General features: G+C 53.7%; 1 protein-coding gene across 10 annotated transcripts in view; it reads right to left on the reverse strand.

Annotated features, from left to right (window-relative positions):
- The window catches only part of KDM2B (lysine demethylase 2B), a 92,082-nt gene that overhangs the window by 3,630 nt on the left and 60,991 nt on the right, over nt 1–27,461 (reverse strand). For 5 of the 10 annotated variants that reach the window (XM_084867987.1, XM_084867990.1, XM_084867989.1 and 2 more), the window contains exons 13-19: nt 11,476–11,700; nt 3,625–3,768; nt 2,523–2,610; nt 2,095–2,363; nt 1,771–1,884; nt 1,180–1,218; nt 330–1,012 (exon numbers count right to left, since the gene is read on the reverse strand). In XM_084867987.1, the coding sequence (XP_084724113.1) occupies nt 330–1,012; nt 1,180–1,218; nt 1,771–1,884; nt 2,095–2,363; nt 2,523–2,610; nt 3,625–3,768; nt 11,476–11,700 (1,562 nt within the window). Of the gene's footprint in view, nt 1–329; nt 1,013–1,179; nt 1,219–1,770; nt 1,885–2,094; nt 2,364–2,522; nt 2,611–3,624; nt 3,769–11,475; nt 11,701–21,120; nt 21,331–27,461 lie in introns of those variants that run through there. The other 5 variants (XM_084867994.1, XM_084867986.1, XM_084867988.1 and 2 more) reach the window with 3 other exon arrangements.

Genomic DNA, 27,461 nt, shown 5'->3' on the forward strand with positions numbered 1-27,461 from the left:
TTCCAGGACAGGGCCCCACCGCGCCCCGCCCATCTTCGAGGAGCTAAGTCAGGAAGTCAAACAGGCTTCTGACAGTTCCAGGTGCATCTCCCTCTGGGCCAGGCGGAGATTCTGGAAACTTGGCTGCAGTTCTGAGGTACTGGCTGCACCTGACCGCCCTAGCTGCTGGACTCTTGGAGAAAAGAGAATTAAGCTGAACTGGGCTTAGGAGGAGGAGGGCCTGGCCACTGACTCAAGGTGGGACCCTCCTTCCCACCCACCCTCCATCCCTGGTCTAGCCCAACCCTCAGTGCAGACCTGGCCACACCGCCAGCTCCCTGCCTCCTCACCAGCGGTTCCAGGTCCTGCAGACCCGCATGCACACACACAGGTCTTGGTGGCTGAGGTAGCTGAAGACGGCCATCCACACCTCCCGGTGCATGACGTGGGCCGCCCCGTCGTCCAGGGGCAGCGAGTCGGGCGGGGGGCTGATGGGCGGCGGGCGGATCACGTGCCGCTCCATCTGGATGCACTTGGGCGGGGACACGGAGGGAGGCGGCCGGGCGATGACGCGGGGCGGGCTGCGCAGGCCGGGCCCCAGCTGGTGCCGCAGTTCGCGGGAGGCGCCGTTGAGCCCCTTGCTGAAGCGGTGCGGGCGCTCGCACAGGCCGCCCACCGGCCGCTTGGGCTCCTCGCTCTCGCTCTCCGGCTCCGACTTGATGGGCTGGTGGTTCTCGTTGGCCAGGCTGCTCTCCGTCTTCTGGATCTCCTGGTTGAGCTCCTTGCTCAGCTCCTTGCTCAGCTCCTTGTTGGGGAGCCGCCGCTTCCGGCGCATCTTCACCTTCTTCTTCTCGTCGTGACCCTCCGCGCTCTCGGTGCTGGGCCCGGCCGTGGGGGAGCTGGAGCGGGAGTGGTCGCTCTCCCTGGTCTTGGGGGGCGCCTCGGGCAGCTCGTCCTCGGGTTCCTGCTTGAAGCGCCGGAGCGGCTTGCCGCCCAGAGCCATCCGGTCCTCGGCGTTCTTCCAGGACCGCCGCTGGGGGAGGAGGGGGGCAGGGGCAGGTGAGCAGAGGGGCAGGGAAGTCCCCGGCTCAGGGCTGCACCCACTCAAGCCTCTCCACCACCCTCTTCCCAGGATCCTGCCCCAGTCCAGGCATGAGGTGAAGGAAAGGGAGGGGAGGGGAGGGCAGGGACAGAGGGTACCTTTTTCCTGAAAAGCTTATCTTCTTTGCCAGGTTTTAGCTGTCACAGAACAGAAAGGATGCAGAGCTTGCTACCAGGCTCGAGGGATTTGATCCCCTCGACACCCAGCCCCACCCCCAGACTAGGGGCTGGAGGGGCACCTTCCCTGCAAACCCGCTCTGATGGGTGGGCCCTGCCGGCTGGTTTTAAGGAAGAGGCTGCAAGTAAGCTAGTGCGGTCCAACTGTGCCCACCCAACTGCCCTCCCACCCCTGGGCAGACCCAGAGGGATGCGGCGGCCCGGGAGCCAGTCCTGGAGGCAGGGCCTGTGGGAGTCCCAGCCGAGCCTTCATGGCCAGAGCGGGGAGAACAGAACCGGGCGCCACCTGGTGGCGGATGCTGGAAGGGCCAGTGGGCGGAGCAGGGCCAAGGAGGATTCCCAAGTCTGCAGGGCTTCCCCACCGCAGCTCAGCTTCCCAGGCCCCGCGCCAGAACCCAGAACCCTGAGCCAGCGATCTGAGGCTGAGGCCCGGGAAGCTCTGAGGCTGGAGAGCCAGTGGGGGGCGGGGTTGGGAGTGGGGGGCCTCGAGAGGGCGGGGCGACGCGGGAGCACCTGCTGCTGGAAGTAAGTGAGACTGGATCTCCACCAAGGGCTGAGGCTGCTGCCGAGAGGGGGCCTTGGCGAGAGGTGAGAGGAGGAACCGGGGGCCGTCTGAAGAGTCGAGGCCTAAAGGGGTGGGAAGAGGAGTGAGTGAGGGGCTGGTTTCCCCCTCTTTTCTGTTGGGCAGGGCGCTGGGGACTTGGGTGACCTGCTCAGGGCAGCCAGAGGCCAGGGTCCCGCGTTCTCCCCACGGCCCATCCTCACCCCCACGCCCCTGCCCCTGCCCCCAGGACCGGCTGGGCCGCCCGCGCCCGCCCCTCCCGGGCCAGGACGTACTCGCTTGCGTCCACTCGGCTCTTGGGGCTTCTCGTATTTCCGCTTCCTCCTCAGGTGCACGTCGTCTGACTTTCGGCGCAGGATGCTGTCCGGGGGCACCTTCTTGGGGTGCTCGTCCGACCTGCGCCGGGGCGCCTCCTCGCATTCGCTCCTCCGCTTGGCCGGCTCCGGGCCCTCCTTGTTGTCCCGGTTCATCTTCTGCTCCTTGAGCAGCGAGCCCGGCAGGTTGGAGGCGTACTTGAAGCCGGGGCCACGCTTTTGCTTGTAGGCCAAAAAGAGAGAAGGTGCAAGCGGACTGTATATCTTGGGAGGAGCGCCCTTCCCCGAGCGCAGGGCACCCGCCAGCCGACCATGTGGGCACAGGTTGGACTGGCGAGGCCAAGGTCCGCCCCGCCCGGGTGGACCCTGGGATGGGGAGCCGGTACTCACTTTCCCGGTCTTGCCAGCGTGGTTACACTTGGGACACTCCCAGCAGTTTGGAAGCTCATCGTTGACTACGCCCTCTGACTCCTTAATCTGCGAGGGACAGCCAGTCAGCAGACAGGGAGGGGAGGGGGTGGAAGAGGCCGCCTCTGCCAGGAGCATTAATACCCCCACCCCCCGCCCCCTGCCCCAGCCCCAAATGCCATTTCCAGCCCATCTTTGGCCAAAAGAAAACCAGCTGGCTAAGACAGGTGACTCTGAATTCTTTCACTAGCCCTGTCCTGGGTGGTGCTGGGTGTGAGCCAGTCAGACCTGCTGTCCCCACCCTGGAGGAGCTTCTGATGTGGGAGAGAGAGAGGAGTAACCTGGCAATTAAGATGGGGTGGTCTGACTTCCAAAGTCAGGGAATAGAGAGCCTGTGTGTGAGTGTGAGAGAGGGGTTACGCCGCCCGGGGGAAGGGGACACTCGGGGCTGAGGACCATTCGGGGCAGGCCCACCCTGGTCTCTTTAAAATTTGCCCACAAGTCGACAGGGAGGTGCCAGGTGTGCTGACATTCTCCTGGGATGGAAGCCATGTGCCAGCCCACAACTGTCTCTTCCTTTCAAAGGAAGAACCTGCTGCCCAAGACAGGCAGGTACAGCACAGCAGTGCCCAGAAGGCGGCCCTGCCTGGACACACCAAGGGCAGGCTCCCGGCTTCCGGGAACACGGCCCCCTGTTGTGATGGGCCCTCCCCTGGCCAGGCCCCAGTTTTGTCGGAAGCCCCGAGCCAGGGCCCAGCAAGCAGGTGGAGATTCTGGAACTCTGTAGTTCTGAGGTATTGGCTGGCTGGTGCCCAGGGTGTGTGTGTGGGGGGGACGGGGGGGGACGGGGGCGTTGGGAGGGTGTGGGGGAGGGGGAGGGGAAGACCTGCACCTGTGTGTGAGGTCTGAGCTACTCCAGACCCTTCTTGCCCTCAGTTCACATCTGACACGCAGAATCCCCCAGATGTGAGGGCCCCCCATGGGAGGAATCCAAGTCCTCCCTGTCCCCCAAGCTTCACCCACACTAGAGGCCCCGGGTAGGGGTGTCGAGCAGCACTGCCAGGTCCCACGGGAGTCGCTCACCTTAAGGCATCCAGGGTGGATGATTTCGTTGCAGATGGAGCATTCCATGAGCATGAGGTTAAACTTGCCTTCCTCCTCCTCCACCGTGTCTTCCTTCCCCGCCTCGCCGCACACTAGGCACACGGCGGTGTGGGGCAGCACTGGCTGGAGAACCGGGGAGAGCAGAAGTCAGCAGGGGCCGGGACCCCATGGGGCAAAGGCATGAGCTACTCTCCTCCGGCCTGCCACTGTCATTCATCGATTCACCCAGTCACGAATTCCAATACTTAGGACCACTGCCTCTGTGCGCCAGGTGCTCACTGCTCTTAGAGCTGGGAGTATAGCAGTAAACGTCTCTGCTGTCCTGAGTCTGAATCTTACTGGAGGGAGGCGGGCAAAGTGGAGAATACAGTATGTTATATGGTGACTAGGGGTATGGAGAAAAACACAGGAAGCAGGGCAGGGTGAAGGGTGGGAGGCGGGCTCATCTGAAACGTGGCGGTCAGGGAGGGCCTCAGACTCGAGGAGAGACCTGAAGGAGGAGGGGAGTGAGTCCAGCTCTGTGGGGACTGAGGCTGCGTTGCCCCAGGGGTATCAAAGCCCAGGCCATGGACTCTGGGGTCCCCAAAACCTTCACAAGGAGGACTGGGAAGTAGGTCAAAACCCCCTTCAGAGCAATACCAAGCCCTAGCCAGTTTGGCTAGGTGGATAGATTGTCAACCTGAGAACTGAAGAGTCCCGGGTTCGATTCTGGTGAATGGCACATGCCCATGTTGCGGGCTCCATACCAAGCAGAGGGCGTGCAAGAGGCAGCCAATCAATGATTCCCTCTCATCACTGATGTTTCTCTTCTCTCTCCCTTTCCTTTCCTCTCTGAAAGCAATAAAATATATTTTTAAAAATTTTTTAAAGGAACAATACTAAGACGTCATCTGCCTTCCTCACCGTGTTGACAGTATGCGCTGCTGAGTGATGGCGCCAGACAGGGCAGAGCTCACCGTGCACTAGCAGTCACTGAGCGACTGCTGGCCATGCACTCATTAAAAAGATCACCAGTTTCATTGAAGAGTGTCTTTAGTGAGGCAGCAAAAATGATTAATTTTATTAAGACATGGACCCTTGCCAAAACCGGTTTGGCTCAGTGGATAGAGTGTCGGCCTGTGGACTGAAAGGTCCCAGGTTCAATTCTGGTCAAGGGCATGTACCTTGGTTGGGGGCACATCCCCAGTGGAGGTGTGTAAGAGGCAGCTGATCGATGATTCTCTCTCATCGATGTTTCTAACTCTCTATTCTTCTCTCTTCCTCTCTGTAAAAAATCAATACAATATATTTTTTTAAGACATGGACCCTTAAAAAAATAGAACCAGAGACACTGAAGCATGAAGCAGACAACGTACTCCAGAGAGAAAGGTGGGAGCAGGAAGAAGAGATTAACCAAAGCACATGTGTGCATATATGCATAACCCATCGACAGGCAATTGTGCAGTGAAGGCCTGGGGAGGGGAGGGGCGAGAGCAGGATGCAGAGGGTCAATGGCGGGGAGGAGGGAGGGTGTGTGTGTGGGGGGATGGAGTGGGGGAAAGAGGATGACACATCTGTAATACTTTTAACAATAAAGATAAGCCGAAACCGGTTTGGCTCAGTGGTAGAGCATTGGTCTGCGGACTGAAGGGTCCCAGGTTTGATTCCGGTCAGGGGCATGTATGTTGGTTTCGGGCACATCCCCAGTAGGGGGTGTGCAAGAGGCAGCTGGTCATGTTTCTCTCTCGACGTTTCTAGCTCTCTATCTCTCTCCCTTCCTCTCTGTAAAAAATCAATAAAATATATTTTAAAAAAACAAACAATAAAGATAAACTTAATAAAATAAGTAAATGAAACCTTGCCCCTCGATCCCTTTACCATTCTGTGTGACAACACAGGGCAGGCAGTGCCTCTGCTGCCTACCGAGCGGTGGCCATCTGAGCAGAAGCACTCCCGTGGCCAAGCCCAGGGCTCCACTGGCCACTTTCTCCAGAACATCCTTCTATGGGGAAGGACTTTTAGAAAAGCCCATGGGGCCAAAACCAGTTTGGCTCAGTGGATAGAGCGTCTGTCTGAGGACTGAAAGGTCCCAGGTTCCATTCCGGTCAAGGGCATGTACCTTGGTTGTGGGCACATCCCCAGTAGGGGGTGTGCAAGAGGCAACTGGTCAATGTTTCTCTCTCTTCGATGTTTCTAGCTCTCTATCTCTCTCTCTTCCTCTCTGTAAAAAATCAATAAAATATATTCTTTTTTTTAAAAAAAGCCCATAGGTACTGGCATTATTTCCTCAAAGACGGAACAAGGGAGCCTGTCGTTAGCCACTGTGAACCCAATAGCTTCCTTATACGCGGAGACCTTCCTGATGGGTTCGTAGCAGGGCTAGCAAATGTTGTTCGTTCTTTAAACGTTGTACAATGCTGTGCACCAATATTTAGAAAATCTGCATAACTCAGTGCACCAGTATTTTCCAAAATGGCCAAAGCGTGATATTACACCACCACCCATGAGCAGATGAGCTATTCCAGAGGCGAGAAAGACTCCTGGCATTTAAGTAAGTACGAAAAAGTTCATTGATACAGTCTCAGAGTCCATGTTACAATAACCTTTAAGAAACTGCCACCCGTTGAGTGCTCATGGAATAACTGAAAAAATACCCAAGATGACCTGAAATGATTGTTAAAACACTCCTGCCTTTTCAACCACGCAGCTGAGGCCAGATAATCCTCATATGGTTCCTCTACAACAGCGGTGGGCAAACTGAGGCTCGCAAGCCACATGGGGCTCTTCGGCCCCTTGAGTGTGGCTCTTCCACAAAATACCACGGCCTGGGCGAGTCTATTTTGAAGAAGTGGCTTTAGAAGAAGTTTAAGTTTAAAAAATTTGGCTCTCAGAAGAAATGTCAATCGTTGTCTTGTTGCTATTTGGCTCTGTGGACTAATGAGTTTGCTGACCACTGCGCTAAAACATCGCAACACAATGAATATTGAAACAGGTACGAAAGAAAATACAGGTCTTTTCTAATGGACTGGGCATGAAAGAGATTTTACGAAAACACAACACAATGCCACTCTTCCCACAGACCATTTTTGCTTGGAAGATGTAGTCATTTCTCTTGAAATTTTATGTTTTTTGAGGACAAATATGTGATACCTTAATCAATAAAGAAGTTTTTTAAAAAGACAGAAAAAAATTTTTGTTTTCTTTATATATATATTTTTTTTTTAAATTGATTTTTTACAGAGAGGAAGGGAGAGGGATAGAGAGCTAGAAACATCAATGAGAGAGACACATCGACCAGCTGCCTCCTGCACACCCCCCACCGGGGGATGTGCCCGCAACCAAGGTACGGTACATGCCCCCGACCAGAATCGAACCCGGGACCTTTCAGTCCGCAAGCCGACGCTCCATCTACTGAGCCAAACCGGTTTTGGCAAAATTTTTATGTTTTCATGAAGTGGATTTCTCATTATTTTTTAATGAATTCAATGTGAATCCTGAATATAGTAATTTTAATAAGTAAGCAAGGCACATAAGCAAAAGCTCTTTGGGTCTTAGTGATATTGAAGAGGGGAGAGCTTGCTAAACCCCCTGCCCGGACACGCTGCCTTTCCACACACCTGGCCCCCCGCACCTGGCACGGGAGCCGGAGGAACCACACAGGCAGTATTTAACAAACTGAGTTAGAGGAGCTCCGAATGCGCAGGGATACATAGATCTATACGCCACTGTACATCCCAGTGTGTGTGTGTGTGTGGGGGGGGGAATCTACAACATGGCACAAACACTGAAATTCAAATAAACAGAACATAAGGAAGGTAAGAGTCATCATTCGTTCAACAAATACTTAAGGAACATCTGCTGAAGCCTGAAGCAAGTGGCCGAGGGGGGGAAGTGATGAGGGAGACAGCTGCTCTTCGAGGTTTTTAGGAAGAGGAAGGCAGATCATGCAGAAATCCTAGGAAACGGAGAGAGGTCGCGCACAGGTGTTACCGGAAGCAGCAGAGGAGGGTGCTGGAGGACGCACAGAACCAGGGAATTCGGGCTCAGAGAGGAGAGAAGAGGGGAGCACACTGGGACACCGAGGGGCGCTGGTCTAGCCTGGAAGGCGTCTGACTGTGACAGAGTGATGAGAGGCAGAAGCAGAAGGGAAGCACAGACCCAGGAGAGGAAGCCGAGGGGCCAGAGAGGGTGCTGGCGGCGGGAAGGGATCAGGTCTTCGGGGAAGCCTCACGGAGAGGGGGCGAAGGGAAGGCTGCTGTGGGAAGAGAGAGAGAAGGCCTAGAAAAGGAGCAGGTGGATAAAACCTCCCGACAAAGTGGAAGGGCTGGGAGAATAAGAAGCCTTCCCCATACCTCCCAGTCAGGCCACGCCTGCATTTGCGACCAGTTCCCAAAGCCTCATCAGGGTGGAAAGGAGGAGACACATCAACGTGAGGTTTCCTTCAACCAGCACTGACTGTGCCAGGTAGCAAACTGGAACCAGAACTAAATAGGTGATAGAATAGGTGATAGGCCTGCCTGGCGTGGCTCAGTGGTTGAGCGTTGACCTATGAACCAGGAGGTCATGGTTCGATTCCTGGTCAGGGCACATACCCAGGTTGCAGGTTCAATCCCCAGTGTGGGGTGTCTAGGAGGCAGCCTATTGATGATTCTCTCTCCTCACTGATGTATTCCCCCTCTCTCTCTCTCTCTCTCTCTCACTTTTTAAATCCTCACCCCAAGATATTTTTTTCATTGATTTTTAGAAGAGAGAGAAAAAGACAGAGAAACATTGATGTGAGAGAAACACATCTATCGGTTGCCTCCTATACAAGCCCTGACTAGGGCCTGGGCCAGGGAGGACCCTTCAGTCCACAGGACCGACGCTCTATCCACCTAGCCAAACTGGCTAGGGCTCTATCTCCCTCTCCCTTCCTCTCTGAAATATATATATAAATAAAGAATAGGTGATAGCAGAGTAGCAGAGACAGGTTTCCTCTAACTGGGCATGGGACACTGGGCGGGAGGGAGAGAGTGGAAGAGAAAAAACAAGGCTAAAAAGGAGAGACAGTCCTGGGTCATGGCCAACACACCAAGTTTTAGGCGACACTGTTTTCAAAAACAAGAGTCTCTACAGACAACCTCTCACATCCTGACGGAACATCACAAGTCCCATCACCAGCTCTACAAAAACACAGCCACCCGTGCACACGGATACAAATCTGTTTTTCATGTCAAGGGGGATCTCAGATTCCCTGAAATCTATTCATGTGACCTGGGTACATGTAACCAAAACAGAAGCAATGAAACTTAAAAGATTCTGCGAAGCACAGGACATAACCCACAGGTTGAGAAGGCAATCTATGGATGGGAGGAAATATTTACACATCATTTATGTGAGTAAGTGGCCAATGTCCAAATTATACGAAGGACTCCCACTTCAACAACAAAAATACAAACAATCCAGTTTACACGTTGGGCAGAGGACTTCAAATCATTTCTCCAAAAACGCTCGCAGACGGATTGAACCTACGGAAAGATGCTCAGTGTCACTCCCCGGTGGCAAACCAAAGCCACCACGAGGTATCACACCTCACACCCACTGGGACGGCCACTCCAATAAAATAAAAACAAACAGAAAGTAACAAGAAACCGTGGAGACCACAAGAAACACGGGGAAATGGGGACCCTCGTGCCCAGTTGGTGGGAAGGTGAGATGGCGCAGCCACTATGAAAACCAGTGTGGAGGTCCCTCAAAAAACTTTAAAAAAAAAACAGGACCCAGCAATCCCACTTCTGGGAATATATACAAAAGAATCCAAAAAAGGACCTCCGAGAGGTACTGGCACACGTACGCTCGTCTAGCATCATTAACAACGGGAGGCGGAAGCAGCCTTAATGTTCAAGGACAGAGAGAAGGATGAGGAAACGCAGGAGGTAACACACAACGGAATATCACGCAGCCTTTAAAAAGAATGGAACCCCATCATGGGCTGCCGCTTGGATGAGCCTTGTAAGAGGATTACGCTGAACGGAATAAGCCAGTCCCAGAGGGGGGAACCCCATCTGCTTCCACGCACACGCAGTGTCTGAAGGAGTCCCGCCGAGAAGCAGAAAGTGGGAAGGCGGCTGCCAGGGGCTGGCGGGTGGGGAGGGGGAAAGAGTTGTGGTTTAATGGAGATAGAGTTTCCGTTTGGCGAGATGAAAACGTCCCGGGTATCGGTTTCACAACGATGGGCACGGAGGTTGTGTGACCGTACTACACACTCAAAACCGGTTAAAATGACGAGGGCGTGAAGGACAGCATAGGAAATAGTCAATAGTACTGTGCTAGCTACATACAGGGCCAGGTGGGGACTGGAAATATCAGGGGGAGCACTGTGTAAAGCAGACGACTGTCTAACCACGATGCTGTACCCCTGAAACCAATATACAAAATAATACTGAATGTAAACTATATTTTTTTAAAAAAATTACAAAAAATAAGAGATCAAAAATAATGGATGCACAACATAAACCACCTGTTTGATCAGAAGAAAAATGTTTTATTTGTGCACTGAAATGGATATATCTGTTTATTTGGTTGTGTGGATTGGGGAAGTGGATTTTTTGCATGTCTGTATAGGAAATAAGTACAAGTAAGGATAAAATTAGCTGAAACCGGTTTGGCTCAGTGGATAGAGCGTCAGCCTGCGGACTGAAAGGTCCCAGGTTCGATTCTGGTTGGGGGCATGTACCTTGGTTGCGGACACATCTCCAGTAGGGGGTGTGCAAGAGGCAGCTAATTGATGTTTCTCTCTCATCAATGTTTCTGACTCTCTATCCCTCTCTCTTCCACTCTGTAAAAAATCAACAAAAAATAAAAATAAAATAAAAAGTAAAAATATATTGTGATAATTTATTGGAGCTTATTGACTTTTAGTAAGTTTAAGTATGAATAAAACGTTTCTGCTGCAAAAACAAAACAAAACAAAACAAAAAACCTTACACATATGTATTGAATATAGCACAAAAATATATTTATTTTGCCCCCCAAAACCCTCAAAAGTTAAAATTGTGAATTTTGTTATGTATTTTTCACAATAAAAAACAAAGCTGTGTGTGTGCACGTGGAGGGACCAAGGGGAGGGGCCCCTGGGCATGGGGGGCACAGCAGGCTCGGAGTGCTAGGCTGGGCCTTCGGGGCAGCTTGCCCAGAACCCTCTCCCTCCGCCTGAGCGGAGGTCACTATCCCCACAGAGAGAACCCCGGGGCCTTGAAAGCAGCACCCTGTGTGGGTGTATGCAGGAGGGAACCTACAGGCAGACCACGGGACCCGCCAAGCTGTCAGAGCCTGTGTCCCGAGGCGAGGGAGGCAGGCGGTCTGGGGGGCTGGCCAGGCTCTGCAGTAGCCCCGAGCCCCATAAATCAGCCCTCTTTCTCCGGGGCTGCCCCTCCAGGAGGAGACTGACCTTCCACCCAGACCTCTGACTTTGAAGGTAGGACAGGAAGGAAGGGAGGGCCTCCACGAACTGGATCGTAAATGCCGGCAGCGGGGTCACAGACAGGATAGGCTGCCCTCACCACGCTAATGGCAGAGACTTCAAAGCGCCCGGCCATCGAGGGAAGGAAGGAGGTGTCAGACCATCAGACGATGAAGGAAAAGGGGCCCAAGGGGCCCGGGCACCCGGCAGGAAGCCCTGCCCTGTGGGATTTGAAAACAGCGCTCATCGGAGCCCCTTTTCTTTCCAGTGGGCGCGTCTCCCAGGAGCTGCAGCTGCGGGAACCTCCTCCGTAAGCAGAGAAACCACCCGGCCAGGTGCAGAGGGGCCTGGGGCCTCCTGCCGAGGGGGGCCGGGGCCCGGAGCGCCGGAGGCCCCTCCTGCCCACTCACCGCGATGCACTGCCGCATGATGCAGCTCTGCTTCATCCGCCCGGGGCCCCCGAACTTCTTCATGTCCTTGCAGAAGTGGCACTCGCCGCACTCGGTCCGCAGGCAGGCCTCGCACTTGCGGCATCGCGTCCGGCGCCGGCGAGCTCCCGCGGTGGCCCGGTTGGCGGCCAACTTCACCGCGGAGGTGGGGCCCAGCTTCCCTTTGGGCCTCCCTATGGCCCGGTTCTGCGGGAGAACACACAGGACCGGTGAAATGCGAGGCTACAGGGAGGGCCAGACCCCCCCAAAAGTATATATATATATATGTGTGTGTGTGTGTCAGCGTGTCACCCCGGGACCTCAGAATGGGACCTTACGTGCAAACAGGGTCTGTACAGAGGCAACCGAATGAAAGCCCAGTCATTGGGATGGGCCCGAACCCACCATGACTGGCGTCCTCACACAAGGGGGCCGTGTGGACACAGCCTAGAGGCAGCCTGTGTGAAGACACCGGGACAAGACGGCCGTGTGACGGGAGGATGCCTCAAGGAGCCGAGAAACGCCCGTCGGTGCCCGAGGCTGGGAGAGACGCGGAAGGATCCTTCCCTCGAGCCTTGGGAGCGGGCATGGCCCTGTCCACACCTCGATGCCGGGCTTCGGGCCTCCGAGCTGTGAGAGACTGAAGTTGCTGTTGCTTTAAACCACCCCGTCGTGGTTCTTCGTATGGCAGCCTCAGGAACCCGACCCAGCGGCCACTCCAGCTTCTGACGGACGCCCTGGCTCGGCCCTCCCGCGGCCGCACGCGGGAGGACAGGCCCTGTGACCGTGCTTCCCCGGAGAGGCCGCACAGGGCCTCGTGTTTGCCTCTGTGAACACCCTCCCCGCTCCACGCGGCTGACGCCTGCTCGTCCTGCAGGCCCCGGGCACACACCGCGCTCCTCTCCCGGGGCTCCCTGACCACCCCGCCCGGGGCCTCCCCTTTGGGACCAGGGGCTCAAGAAGGCGGGGATCAAGGGTGCCAGGTCACCCCTTCCCTTCCACAAGACGATGGACACGGAATGTGCTCAATACACCAAACAGACCCCAGGAGAACGAGACAGCAATCCCCCAAAAGCCCTGACTTCTGAGACCTTCTCGAAATGGGCTCCAAACTCTTCCTCCCCCGTGACTCAGAGGGAAACAGGCAGGTCGATTAAATGCTAAACTGTGAACGCGCCGGAGTCCTGCGCAGAGGTCCTGGGTGCTGCCACCAGCCGCACCTCCCGCAGACCAGAACCTGTGGCGGAGCTCCCGCTCAGCTCCCGGGGGACGCTGTCTGCTGAGGTCCCCTGTCTACCTCCGATCGGAAGAGGGGCGGGCCAGGATGCTGAGTGTGTCTAGTCTAAGCACGGGTTTGCTGTCAGAGAGACCATGACTCATCCCAAAACTATCAGATCGAAATGGCAGTTAACACTCAGAGCCCCTTTTCAGCCGGCTCAGCGAGCTTCCGTCCAGGCCCAGCCTCTGCCTTTGAATTGCCGGTCGCAGAACCACGACTGCGCCGGGGCCCTCCTTGCCTTCCCATGACACACAACTCCGCCAGCACCACAGAGCTGCCTAGAAACGGTCAACCACATCAGGGAGACGGTCCACCTTGCTCCGCGAATAAAACCTCACCCACATCGATCTTCTCCTGCTGGGTAGCGGCCCCTTCGGAGCTGAAAAGCTCCCGTACTCTGACCGCCACACACCTCTGGGCACGGACACCGAGTGGATCCTTCCCTCAGGTTTACTTTCCCAGCAGCCGGTAGCATACGACCTCCGACAACCGTGGGGCCCACTCCACGAGGCGCTGCTGCTCTGATCTCAATCCAGCTCAGCTCGCTCTGAACTCCACAGGGGAAAGGGGGGGAAGCTAAACCCGGCTCCACTGACCCCTTCGTCCTCATCGCACACAAAGCCACACCAAGCTCCGTCAGGCCTGCCCGCCTCCGGGGCAGCCTCACGCCGGTTACGCTTCCTCCTCCGAGCAGCAAAGGGTCTCGGGGTCTCCGTGCACTGTCCTCACACAACGTCCCAGGAGGGCCGGGGCTGCCCCCGAGGTGCATGTTTCGCAGTGGTAACGCCAAACTGGCCCACGTAGTGTGCAGGTCCGGTCTTGCTGCCGGAGGAGCAGTTAAAAAAAAAAAAAAAAAAAAGATCAGCTTCCAGAGCCTTTGGATTTGAGAATGGCCCGTCAGGAACTGTGGTGATCTAAACACGAAGGAACGACAAGGTCGGTGACAGCAGAGAAGGTGGCTACCTGCCGAGTACGCACCATTGTGCTCATACCTCACAGAGGATATTCCCTAATTTCCCCAATAGTAACCCCGTGAGAGGCCGCTGTTCAGATGAGGAAACTGGAGCTGGAGGTTAAGTGGCTTTCCCGTGGCTGTGGAGTCAGCAGAGGCTGTGCATGCCCTCAGACCATGCTCTGGACACGTCAGGCTTGGACTAAAGGCAAAGAGGGTGAGAGCCCCCCAGAATCCTCACGCCCCCGGGAGGGGTTCACAGCTAGTACCTCGAAGCCCTTCGTATGGTGGGCGCCAACAGGAGGTGCAGAGAAGCACATGTGCTGCCAGAGAAATGAAAACCAGGCCGGTTTCTCCCTCTCTTCACAGCACGGAACACATTCTTTTATATATATGTATAAATAATTGACTTTTTTACAGAGAAGAAGGGAGAGGGATAGAGAGTTAGAAAGATCGATGAGAGAGAAACATTGATCAGCTGCCTCCTGCACACCCCCTACTAGGGATGTGCCCGCAACCCAGGTACATGGCCTCGACCGGAATCGAACCTGGTACCTTTCAGTCCACAGACCGACGCTCTATCCACTGAGCCAAACCGGTTTCGGCAGCGCGGAACACATTCTGATACAGAGGACACCTCCTGTGAACAACGCACTCTTCAGATCATCACAACCTAAGCAACCAGGGCGGGCGACCCAGAGCTTCGTCAGGTGGACAGGGCAGCGCAGGGGCCACCTTCCAAGGTCTAGCTTCTTTGACAAAGAACTGAATAAACAAAATTTCAAAAATTCCAAGATCCAAACAGGCCCCTCCCCTCCCACGCAGGAATGGCAGGTATAAACAGCTGCGGAGCCAGGCCTGAGGCCTCACTGGCCACAAACTCAGTGTCCCTGGGGGGGGGGGGGGGGGAACATTGCGTCAAACCAGCCAGAGTCCCGGAGCCAGGGTGTCAAACAAGCCCAGTACATCTCGATGGCAGCTGAGACATCCCAAAAAATGACAGAAATGACAGATAAGGCCTCAAAAGAAGAGGTGTAAGGAGCCGCGGATTTGAGGACCTTAATTCCGACCACTCTGGGGGGGAAGCGGGGGAAGGGTCTTTTCAACAAATGGACATCCATAAGCAAAAAAATAAAGTTAGACCCCTACCTCACACTATACATAAAAACTAACTGAAAAATGGGTTGAAGATCTAAATGCATGAAACTCTTCAAACAAAGTTTAAGGATAAATCTTCACGGCCTTGGATTAGGCAAGGGTTTTCTGGATGACGCCAAAGGCACAGGCGATAAAAGAAAAGATAAGATGGACTTCAAAAAAAAGATAAGCTGGACTTCAAACTTAAAAACGGCTGTGCTCAAAGAGCTCTATAAAGTGAAAAAGACCACAGAATGGGAGAAATACTTGCAAATCATGTATCTGGAAGGAGGCAGGTATCCAGAAGAACTAGAACGACTCAACGTTAAAAAAAAAAAAAAAAAAAATCCCAAATTAAAAATGGGCAAAGGATTTAGATAGTTCTCCAAAACAGGTCGACAAGTGGGCAGTAAGCACAGGAAAAGATGTTCAAGCCCGGCCGGTGTGACTCAACCTATGAGCCAGGAGGTCACGGTTGAATTCCAGGTCAGGGCACATGCCCGGGACTGTGGACTCAATCCCCAGTAGGGGGTGTGCAGGAGGCAGCCAATCAATCTATCAATCAGTGATTCTCTCTCATTATTATATATATATCTCTCTCTCTCTCTCCCTTCCTCTCTGAAATCAATAAACGTATTTTTTTTAAAAGATATTGACCACCACTAGTCAATAGAATATGTGATGTGCCGGGACCAGTTTGGCTCAGTGGATAGAGCGTCGGCCTGCGGACTGAAAGGTCCCGGGTTCGATTCCGGTCAAGGGCATGTACCTTGGTTGCGGGCACATCCCCAGTGGCGGGTGTGCAAGAGGTGATGTTTCTCTCTCATCGACATTTCTAACTCTCTGCCCCTCTCAATTCCTCTCTGTGTAAAATCAATAAAAATATATATATATTTTTTAAATACAGCAAATCCTTTAAAAAAAAAAAAAAAAAAAAGAATATGTGATGGGCACGTGAGACTTGCTCATTAACCCCCTCACTCACACCTTTACCCACCTACCTACCCAAGTGCTTTCAGGCTGTGAGTTACGTACCAGAGTCAATGCTGGAATTATAAAGATGAGGAAGAGCTGTTCACAACTCTCAAAAGCGCTACATCCCGGGGGAGTAAGGGGGCGGGGAGAGGTAGGAGGGATATAGACTGTAACCACATGAACGCAATGCAACATGATGATGAGAATATCAAAAGCTAAGGTCTACTGAAGTGATTACTCTTTTCAACATTTGTATCAATAATCAATGAGGTGGGAATCATTGTTTCTATTCAGCAGTGAGGAAACTGAGGGACAGCGCAGTTAAGTAACCTTCCCCAAAGCCATAGCACTGACAAATGAGAGATAAAGGAGAAATGCCTCATTTCCCGGGGGAAGGGAGGTTGGGAAAAGAGGCACAGATGCAGGAGGTGGTGACAAAAAGTCTTGGAGGGGGACTAGGACGCTGCAGGCCAGGGGTAGGGGTGGGGTTAGGGAGTGGGTATTCTAGGCAGAAGGAAGAGTAAGATAGAGATGTGAGACAACACGACACGTTGAAGGAATCATTTGATAGGGCTGCTGAGGAACAGCCTGAGGTGGCAGAAGCCTAGCCCAGCAGGGCCTCGGATGCCTCATGGGAAACGGTGGCCCCTAGAAGGGCAGTCACAGGACCTGACATGCAGGAGCAACACGATCGATCGGATTCCGGCAGGAATGTGGGGGGTGTCTTTTGGGCGGTGGGGCAGGCGCAAGGCGGGGAGGTGAGACGAGGAGCCCGCAGCACGCAGCCCAGCTGAAGATCATGAAGGCACAAGCAGGAGCCACAGAAGGCATGAGAGGAGGGGATGACTCAGGAGGTATTTTAGAAGTTGACCCGGTGTGAGAAGATCGGGAGGCCGAGTGAACGTGGGTGGGGTAGGCAGGCAGGCAGAGTCCTGAAAAGCCTGGAGGTCTCTGGCTTGAGCAACAAGAGAACAAGGCGCTTAGGAGAAGACAGAACCACGGCTCCACCGCGGAAGGTGAGGAATCCAGGGGACGTCCAAAGGAAGTGGCCAGCAGGCGGGAGGGACCAGAGCGGACACCTCCAGCTGGGAATCGGCAATAGCGGTAAACTAGTTAAGCCCAGGAGGTTGTCCAGGCAGAATGGGCAGAGTGAAAAGAGGGTCCTGAGCAGTACCAGAAAGACTAGAAACATCCACACGGGTCAGGTGACAAAGAGCAAGCTGCTGAATGGTCAGAACGGCAGGCAAGGCAGCCGGTGTGGCATCCGGAGCCAGGGAGCACCTTCGAGGAGAGAGCTGGCCAGAGCTGCAACGATCCAGGGGAGTCGGTGAGAAAGACGATAAACCCTGGGCCCGGGTGGGTGCCTTCACAATTGAGACCGTTCCCCACCGAACTACCCGTAACACCGAACTACCCCACCAACCCTCCCCCCCCCCTCCCGCCCTGCCCAGGGGCCCCAGAGCAGCGGCATTCCTTCGTCATGCCAATGTTGCATTCTACTGCATCACAGATTTATGTCAACATTATAGCTGCTCCCAAAATTTGGGGGCATAATGAACATTCCAGGAAAAGCTGGATTTCAGCAGCATCGGAGGCCCCTTAACAATCACCTATAGACCCCAGGGAAGGCTTCGGTCTGTTTATTTGCTGAGGATAAGGAGCAAGAAGTAGAAAAACAAACAAACAAACAAACAAAACAAAAAAACACACACAAGGTACCAGAACCCAGGAGATGGATTTCTGGAGAGTTTGAGGAAAGCTTAAAACCTTCTCCCCAGGAAAACACACATAGGCACAGTCTCAAAACTTTTGTATATAATTTCAGGAAGATTCAAGGATCCCTGTATCTTAAAATGTCATTAAGAAGCTATAATGAGCCCCAGCCGGTTTGGCTCAGCGGATAGAGCGTAGGCCTTCGAACTGAAAGGTCCCAGGTTTGATTCCAGTCAAGGGCACATGCCTGGGTTGTGGGTTTGATCCCCAGTGGGGGACTTGCAGGAGGCAGCCGATCCATGATTCTCTCTCATCACGGATGTTTCTATTTCTCTCTCCCCCTCCCTCTGATATCTATATTTATATTTATTTATTTATTTATTTATACATACACACACATATATATATTTATACACATATATGCTATAATGAGTAACAGTGATTAGGGCTGCATAAATTTATTAAATATTTCTTCATAAATTTCTATTATTCATCTCTTTAAACAAGTAATAATCATTTTTATATAAAAAGAAAGAAAGAAAGAAAAAAAAAAAGGAAGGAAGGAAGGAAGGAGTCCAGCCAGTACGGTTCAGTGGTTGAGCATTGACCCAGGAACCAAGGGGTCAGGGTTTGATTCCAGTTAGGGCACATGTCTGGGCTGCAGGCTCGGTCCTCAGTAGGTGGCGTGCAGGAGGCAGGCAATTGACGATTGTCTTTGATGTTTCTATCCCCCTCTCCCTTCCTCTCTCTGAAATTACTTGTTAAGGTATAAAAATGTTTTCACTTCAGAGGTAAAAAACAAACAAAACACCCAGGATGGGACAAGAATTCTTCTCACTAACAAGCCCTTCCCTAAGGGGCATCTCTGAATAAATAAATAATAAATAAAGGGCATCTCCTCAAACTGAAAAGCAGAGCGGAAGAATTTTCAGACACATTCTGCACTGGAAAAGCAAACGAGATAGACGGGAGAAGGTCCAGACTAAGGTGATCGCTCATAAAGAGTGTGAGAGGGGTCTCCTTCCACTCACCATTACCCACTGCTCTGGTCCCAAAGAGGGGAGCCAGGCCGCTGCGGGAAGGCACAGGACAGACAGGCCAGCCCAGCAGAAGAGGCCTAAGGAAGCCAAATGGTCCCCAGACCTGGACACCTGCCTTGGGTGGGGAAGAGAGACGAGCACTTTTTCCCAGGAGAGCAAGAAAATTCTGATGGGGGGTGGGGGTGGAGGTGGGAGGCTCAGGGCTCGGCACAACTGCGGGGATGGATGGACTGGGCGACTGGAACTTCCCAGCAGGCCCTCCACGGGGTCCTTTCACAAAGCAGGTGAGCAAGGACGCCTGCACCCCCACACGCCAGGTCTCCCACGCCTTCTCACGAAGGGCCTCTCCTGAGGTGCCACCCCATCCTGGCAGGCTGGGGTGGAGGAGCCCTCCGTGAAGGAGAGCTATTTTACAGAGTGGGGTTTAGAACCTGCGACCTGGAGGCTCTGGCTTTCCTTTGGAAACGCCTGCCTTGGAGGAAGCCACTCTTCTACGCAGGCCCGAGAAATCCCGGGACTGGAAAAAAACAAAAACTGATGAGGAAGGAGTAGGGAGGCTCAAGTGAGCCGTAGCTTAGCGTGTTCCCAATGCTGGTTATCTTCGCTGACAACCATTTTCTCTGTGAAAAGCCTGTTGCCCATGGACCTGGCTTAGCGTTCTTCTCCCTCAATGCACATGCGTGCGTGTGTGTGTGTGTGTGTGTGTGTGTGTGTATGTATGTGGGGTAAAGATCATCTTAGCACGGCAACCTCCAGAACATGGCTGATAGCTCCAAGGGCCACACTGGCTGGCTGAGAAGGCGGCAAACGAAATCTGGCTACAGGCGTCCAGGTCCTCTCTGGGTGGAGGTCTCTCCCAGGAGAGGCAGGAGCTGCGAATGTGGTTGTAAGTCCAGAGACACACCAAGTCTTACCTCATGCGGTGTCAAAGATTGTATCTATCGAAGGCCGGAGAGTATGGCCAAATTAAAAAAAACAAAAACAAAACAGGTAACAGGAACCTGGATCCCGAAACACCGAAGCACAGTACCCTGTGTCGAGTGTCTTAGGAATGAGCAGATGCCACAGAAACCCTCAACGGTGGGCAGGGCATAGGTACACCCAGCGCAAACGGAAATCCTCAATCCTCGAGTGTCAGTGTGCACTCAGCAGCAAGAATACGAGAGCCGTTCATTGACATCATTGACATCGCTACCGACGGGTAAAAGTTCCAAGATCCTCCAGACCACTTGGGTTTGCCTCTGAGTTAGTCCAATTCATAAAACCAGGGAGAGACTCAGGAACATCTCCTAAAGAAGAATACCCAGCCAAACTGAGGAAAAAATAATACAATTTAACTTCGTCTCTGCTAAGCAAAGCCACTCAAATAACAGTGTGACACGGCATAAGCGCAACCTAGACAGGACTTCCTCAATCTCGCCTAAGGGAAGGATCAAACGTCCGACGTCTGTCTAGGCCTGAACATCCCCCCAAAACATCTTTATCACATCAAGGAGATACACCCAGGATTATAAACAAGCACCTTCCTCACCTAGCCCCGTGACAACGAGACCACCCGACGCTTAATTCTCGGCACACGTCTCCCTGGCTTGGGTCCTGGTTCCAATACTGTTACAGACAAACACTTCGTAAAAAACCTCCCCTCTCTCCTCCCGCTCCCCACACGCGAACCTTCCCGGGGTACATCCACGGCATCCACACACCCCGGGCTTTTGTGTTACGCACGGATGTCTGCCCCCTGCTCCCCAGAGAGGCTGCTTTCCCTTCCAAACCCATCGGAGGCCACACGCTGCCATCTGGGGTCACGGCTTCCTCTGCCGCCGCCGCCGCGGAGCGCGCTCGCCGCCGGTTCCGGATTCCCCGCGCCGGGCGGGCGGCCGCGCTCGCACCCCTTCCTGCCTCCCTCCGGGCTCCGGCCCACGGCGGGCGGGCGGCGGGCGCGCAGACAAAAGCTCCGGCCGTCGGGCCCACGGGCCCGGACCGCCCACCCTCCGGGCCCCGGCGCCCTCCAGCCCGGAGGCCCGCGGGTCCCGAGACAACTTCGCGAACGGGAAGCACGGAGGCGCCGGCGCCCGCGGGTCCCGGGGCGGCCGTGGGCACGCGCGTGGGCCGCGGGCGAGGGAGGGCGCGAGGGGAGGGCGCGGCGCGCCCCGGCCGCCCGCCCGGCCGCTCGCCCGCGCGCTGGCGGCGCCCGCAACTTGCCCGCGGGCCCGGGCCGGAGCCTGGCAGGGCCCGCCCGACGGCGAGGCCCACATTGTCCCCGCGCACGGCCGCCCGCACACGCCCCCTGCCCGGGCCGGCTGCGGGGCCCGGGGCGCCGCCGGCCTGCCGCGCTCCGCTCCGCTCCGCTCTGCCCCGCTCGGGCCCGGCCCTGGCGGCACCGCCGGCGGCGGCGGCTGCAAAACTTTCTCCGGATCGCGGCGGGGCGGCGTCGCGGCCGCCCGGGGCGCGTCAGTCAGTCAGTCGGTCTGTCGGTCTGGAGGTCGGGGTGGCGGCGGGTCCCTCCCTCAGCCCCACCCCGGGCCCCTGACCTGGTCCGGCTCCGATTCATAGTCGTCGTCCTCGGCGCTCACGGACATGGCCATGGCTCATGGTGGGCCCAGGCTCGCGCGCGCTGACATGGCTGGAGCGCCGCCGCCGCCGCCCGGAGCAGGCTCGGCTCGCCCGGGCTCGGGCTCGGGCTCGGGCTCCCGCGCGGCGAGGAGGGAGCCGCGCCGCGCGCCTCGCACGCCCGCGCGGGAGGGGGCGGGGCGGGGCCGGGCATCATGCATATGCATGAGGCGAGCCAGGAAGGGGCTGGCCCCCCGGGCCGGCGGGCCAATGGCGCGGCCGCGGCGCTCCGGCCGCACACAAAGGGAGCCCGGCCTGCGAGGTGACACGGGGGCGGACCCGCAGGGGGCGGCCTTCGCGGGGACCCGGGCTACGTGGGGCGTGCCCCGCGCCCCGCCCGGCCCGTGCGCTCCGGGACACACACACACACACACACACACACACACACACACACGGGTGGCTGGCTGCACGCCGCCGCCGCCAATCGAACAGGAAATGCACGCCCGGCCTGGGGTGGGGTCTTTTGTGTGGTCCTTCGGGGCGTCCCGTGGGAGTCTCGGGGTGCAGGGGCCAATGGGGAACCACCCTGCACGCGACGCCAGGAACGGTCCCTGTGCAACCTCCCCCGCCCCCCCCGAAGGCGGACACCCGGGCTCCGGGTTTGCACAAGCTCTGGGACCAGAACCTGCTGTCCGCGAACCCGGGAATCCCGCGCCCAGAGCTTGCAGGCCCGCTGGCCTGGAATCGATCAGGGGGACCATGTCTCCCTGACTCTGCCCTCTCTGCCCTCAGGTTTGCTTTTCCAAGTGGAGAGGGAATTAGCGTTGGATGTGGGGTGGTGCCGATGGGAGTTCAGATCGAGCCCCAGACGTGGAGGCCAGCGGAGAGGACCCCTGAATGCGCTCTGTCCTTGGAGACTGGCAACTAACTTCTGGGCTGGCCCGGAAGGTGTGTATTTCTAAACTGTAAAGGTTCCTAGTGTTTACTCCAAAAGCAGCCCACGCCTGAGGAAATTGTTACTGTAAAGCCAGATTGAGATTCATTTAAAAAAATAAATAAAAATCTATGGGCACTTACACCAGCTGCCCTTACTCTGATGGAGGAGGAACCCCTGACCCTTAGCTGTAGTGGTCAATGCTGTCAGAATCAGGACCATAGCTCAACCCAAGCTGAGGAGCAGAAAGACAGCCTGGCGGCTGGTATACTCATCGCCTAAGTAGGGATGCCCGATGTGACACTGACTGTGCATACCTGTACCTGCTCAGGTTCTTCATCGGCAAAGGGGGAAGGTTTGCCCAGCAGAGGAATGGGTGGCCTTCCTGGGTGGCCTTCCGTAAAGAGATCGGAGGCTTTCCCCAGAAAAAGTCCCCATTCGCTGTGAAACCTGGTCAGCTCTTCAATGTCCTCCAACTGTTAATTCATGCTCAGGCCACTGGCTGAGAAATCCACTGTGAGAACAGAAGGGACCCACAGGCAGGTCACGGCCTGGTCTTTCAGGGAAGGCAGAATGCAGGGCCCAGAACTTGTAAGTAAAACTCAGGAGGCTTCTAGCAGGGAGTCAGCAAGAGGGAATAAACAGGGATGTCTGTCTTGCAGAATGGATTTTAAAGTCTGTCTGAAATGTATACACACCCACTGACACTACAGGGGAAAAAATCCCAGGAGACTTGCTCTTTACTGAAACATGTCTGTTCTGAGTGCCTTCGGTTTTTCACAATTGTTTCCTTTAGCTAACTGGTGCACACAATTATCCAACATTTGTTTTGTATGCATAGTGGCCTGGGTTGGATATAAAATACATCACACCCGCCCTTGCCCAGCAAAATTGCCACCTTAAAATTCAGCCTTTATTTTGTGCCTTAAGCTCATTTTCCCCTCCCACAGATCTCATCTTTCTTCTTCTTTTTTTAAAATCCTCACCCGAGGACATGCTTTTATTGACTTTTAGAGAGGGAGGGAGAGAGAGAGAAACATCAATGTGAGAGAAACATCCATCGGTGGCCTCCCGTACACGTCCTGTCCTGGAGATCAACCCTCAACCTAGGTATGTGCCCTGACTGGGAATCGAACCGATGACCTTTCAGGGTATGTGACGATGCTCCAACCAACTGAGCCACCAGCCCAGAGCTGAACCTCATCTTTCGGTGACCCTAAGAAGTGAACCCTCTCCCAGCTCCACTGAGCCTAGGCTTACATTCTTAGAAAGCGCTCTCCAGAGCCGATGCCACCGGGCAGTAGGCACTTGCCCGAGCCAGAGGATCCAAACTTTCACCAAGTGGTGAGGAAATAAAAACAGACAGATGCCAAGCCCGCCTGGATCATGGTCCTCACCCAAGTCCCTGCTTTCTCTCTGAGTGTCACTTAATTTTCTGGTCAGCCTGTCGGATCATGAGACACCCCTATTGCTGAGAGATTGTGCCCAGATGTAGCTACCTCAGGGCACTACAGGCTGACCCAGGGTGAGGACAGGCAGGGAGCTAAGGCAAAAGGTGGCAGAAATCCATCTCCCCATCCCCTCTCCCAGGAACGGGGAAGGGAAAAAGGCATGCTCAGCAAGTGCCCGCTGGACTCTGGATCCCCCTAGGGCAGTGGTCAGCAAACTGCGGCTTTCGAGCCATGTGTGGCTCTTTGGCCCCTTGTGTGTGGCTCTAACATAAAATACCACGTTCGGCACGCACGTACAGTGCGACTGAAACTTCGTGGCCCATGCGCAGAAGTCGGTTTTCGGCTCTCAGAAGAAATTTCAGTCGTTGTACTGTTGGTATTTGGCTCTGTTGACTAATGAGTTTGCCGACCACTGCCCTAGGGTTCGCGACCCACAGGTCGAGAACCGCTAGCAGAGTCGCCTAAGACCATCGGAAAACACAGATATTTACATTACGATTCATTTACAGTAGCAAAATTAGAGTTATGAAGTAGCAACAAAAATAATTTTATGGTCGGGGGTCACCACAACATGAGGAGCTGTATTAAAGGGTCTCGGCGTTAGGAAGGTTGAGAACCACTGCCCTAGAGGATCAGGGCAGGAAGAGGGAACGGGCTGGCACTCCCCTGAACCGAGGGACACCATTTGTCAACCTGCCCCTAAGGAGGGAACAAAAATGACAAAGCAGGCATGCCACGGGGTAGCTTCTTAATGCCAGAATTAATTTATGCTTAAGCAATAGCGGATGCAGGCTTCAGTTACTTTACTGTCACTCCACCATTTCTCTCTCTTTTTTCCTCCCTCCCTCCCTCCCTCCCCCCCCCCTCTCTCTCTCTCTCTCTTCTTCTTCAGTAGGTTTCCCCCCCAATCGGCAAAAGGAGGGCTTTTGGAGGGTTGTTTTTCTAATACAATGTAAATAGGAGGAATTTTTGCCTCGTGTCACATAGCAACTTAGGGCTGATTGCAGGGTTGCCTGGATAAAACTATGGCTCAGAGAATGCTTCGAGGGACAAAAAGGAGGCAGTGATGTCTGGTAAGGAAATTACTGATGTTTAGTTACTTTTTATCTTTCCATTCCCGCCCCCCCGGCCCCCCCCCCACCGCCCCCAGGGACAGTCATTCCATGAGCATTTACAAACTAAGTATATTTGTCTATAGGCCTTTGCAATAGAGAGAACTTCCTGTGAGAAGGGGTTCCTCTCCTAATAACGCCTCTTTATGTTACCCAAATCAACCAGTAAGCATTCACCATCACTGGAAGATTTGTGACTGTGCATAAGGTTTTTAAAAAATTAACTAGTTTAACAGGTGAATGGCACTGATTTGAGAAATGTTTTCCCACCATCCACCCATTTCCAATTCATTCGCTGATGACCTTAGTTATTTCCCTCCTCTATTTATTCCCCCACAAAAATCCAGGCTAAGCCTGAGCGCTCAGAGAATTCAGATGAAACAAATGGATTCATTAGACAATCATCTCTCCCCACGAACCCTGGAAAGTATAAGGAGCTAAAAATGCATGAAATGCGCTGGCCCCTGTGACTCTGTTGGTTGAGCATCATCCCATGTACCGAAAGGTTGCCAGTTTGATTCCTGGTCAGGCTACATGCACAGGTTGTGGCTGGGGTACATGCAGGAGGCAGCCGATTGATGTTTCTCTCTCACATCGATGTTTCTCTCCTCCTCTCTCTCCCTATCCTTTCCTCTGTCTCTAAAAATCAATAAAAACATATAAAAAAATAAAAATGCATAAAACACCAGCATACTTCCTTAAACCAGGACTATTTTTAAAAAATATATATTTTATTGATTTTTCACAGAGAAGAAGAGAGAGGGATAGAGAGTTAGAAACATCAATGAGAGAGAAACATCAATCAGCTGCCTCCTGCACACCCCCAACTGGGGATGTGCCCGCAACCCAGGTACATGTCCTTGACCGGAATCGAACCTGGGACCTTTCAGACCGCAGGCCGACGCTCTATCCACTGAGCCAAACCGGTTTCGGCTAATTTTACCTTTTTACTGTCTGCTTTATCATCCCATTTTGTGTCATCTTTGGATTTGGTCTTTTCTTTTGAATGTAAGTTCCATACACAGAACTTTATACAAAGTTCCTGTTTCTCCACAAAGTCTTTCTGTGGCAGATGGTGGGACAGACAATGTGATGACTGGTTTCATGCCAGGAAACCAAGGTGTGTGTGTAGGGGTAGATTTGTTATAAAAAATGTTTTTAATAACAAAAGTCCCAGCTTGCTGAAACTGGTTTGGCTCAGTGGACAGAGCATCAGTCTGAGAACTGAAGGATCCCGGGTTTCATTCCGGTCAGGGGCATGTACATTAATTGCAGGCACATCCCCAGAAGGAGGTGTGCAGGAGGCAGCTGGTCAATGTTTCTCTCTCATCGATGTTTCTAGCTCTCTGTCCCTCTCCCTTCCTCTCTGTAAAAAAATCAATAAAATATATTTTTTTTAGATAATAATAATAAAAATCAATAAACATTTTTTCCGAAAGATTATTTTTATTGATTTTTAGAGAGAAGAAGGGAGAGAGGGAGGGAGGGAAAGAAAAATTGAGGTGAGAGAGAAACATTAATCGGTTGCCTCCCACACTTGCCCCAACAGGGATAGAACCTGAAACTTGGGTATGTGCCTGAACCAGGAATCGAACTCACCACCTTTTGGTGCACAGGACAATGCTCCAACCAACTGTCACACCGACCAGGGCTAAAGTGATTACTTTTATGTTTAGGTGAACTTTACCTAAATGAAAACGTGTAAATAACAGCCATCACTTAAGAGTGATCTTAACTCCTGTCCCTGGTTGGGAACGTTGGCCCTACACTGTGGGGCGTGTTGAAACTAATCAACCCAGGAGAGAGTCGAATCACATCTTCTATGAGCTGCTAACAGTCACTGATGGGCTCTGACTAAACTTTCATGCCTTTCTCTTAGGGATGCATGCCTGGCAAATGTGAATGCAAATGATTGCTCTCGCGTGGTTGGGAGAGTGGATGGGGGAATACACACACACACACACACACCTGGCAAATGCAAATGTCTAGCTTGGCTGTGGGGGGAGGAATGAGGAAAGACACACACACACACACACACACACACACACACACACAGCTGCCATAGGCCTCTCTTCATTTACCATTCTTGCTTTTCTTCAAAAATGGCTTATCTCCATCAGGCCAATTTGCCTTTGAAATCCTCCTGGATCTATGAAAATCCATGAGTTTATCATGACACTCCGAATAGAAAAGGCCTGACAAAACTCTTCTGTCACCATGGGAAGCTGCCATTAAAGGGACTCCTTCCTTTGAAAATGAGTCTCTAAAGGGACAAAATAAGCATGAGCGCTGCCTTTTCCGGGGGGAGAGGGGGGGTCTAGAGAAGGGCAAACCCGACGGATGAGGGAAAGCTTGGGAGAGGATGCGGCACATTCACTCCGCATCTCCAGGTAACACGGACACAGAAAAGAGTGGTGCCCTGGTGCTGAAACCAGCGAATGGCGGAGGGAAGCAAGGGGCCAAGGCATCACCCTCCAGATTATTCCGCAGGAGAAGGATGGATGAGCATAACTAGTAATGGGGGGAAGGATCAGACCACCACCGCCTTAATCGCTAACTATGGTTTTAATCTTACCAAGCCTCTAGATCACATGTGTCAAACACAAGGCCCGCGGGCCAAATCCAGCCTGCCAGGCCTTGCAATGTGGCCTGCACCGCGCTGTCATCACTGCACTCCGCTGTCAGTTTATGACATTGTCAGTTTATGACTGTTCAGTAAACCATTCGGCCCGCAATTTAGGCTGGATTTTAGATTTTGGCCCCTTCTCTGATTGAGTTCGACACCCCTACTCTAGATCTAAGGCCTAGTTTACAGAAATTATGAG

This window comes from Pipistrellus hanaki (assembly GCF_964339955.1).
Source record: "Pipistrellus hanaki genome assembly, chromosome: 19".
Classification (NCBI taxonomy): Eukaryota; Metazoa; Chordata; class Mammalia; order Chiroptera; family Vespertilionidae; genus Pipistrellus; species Pipistrellus hanaki.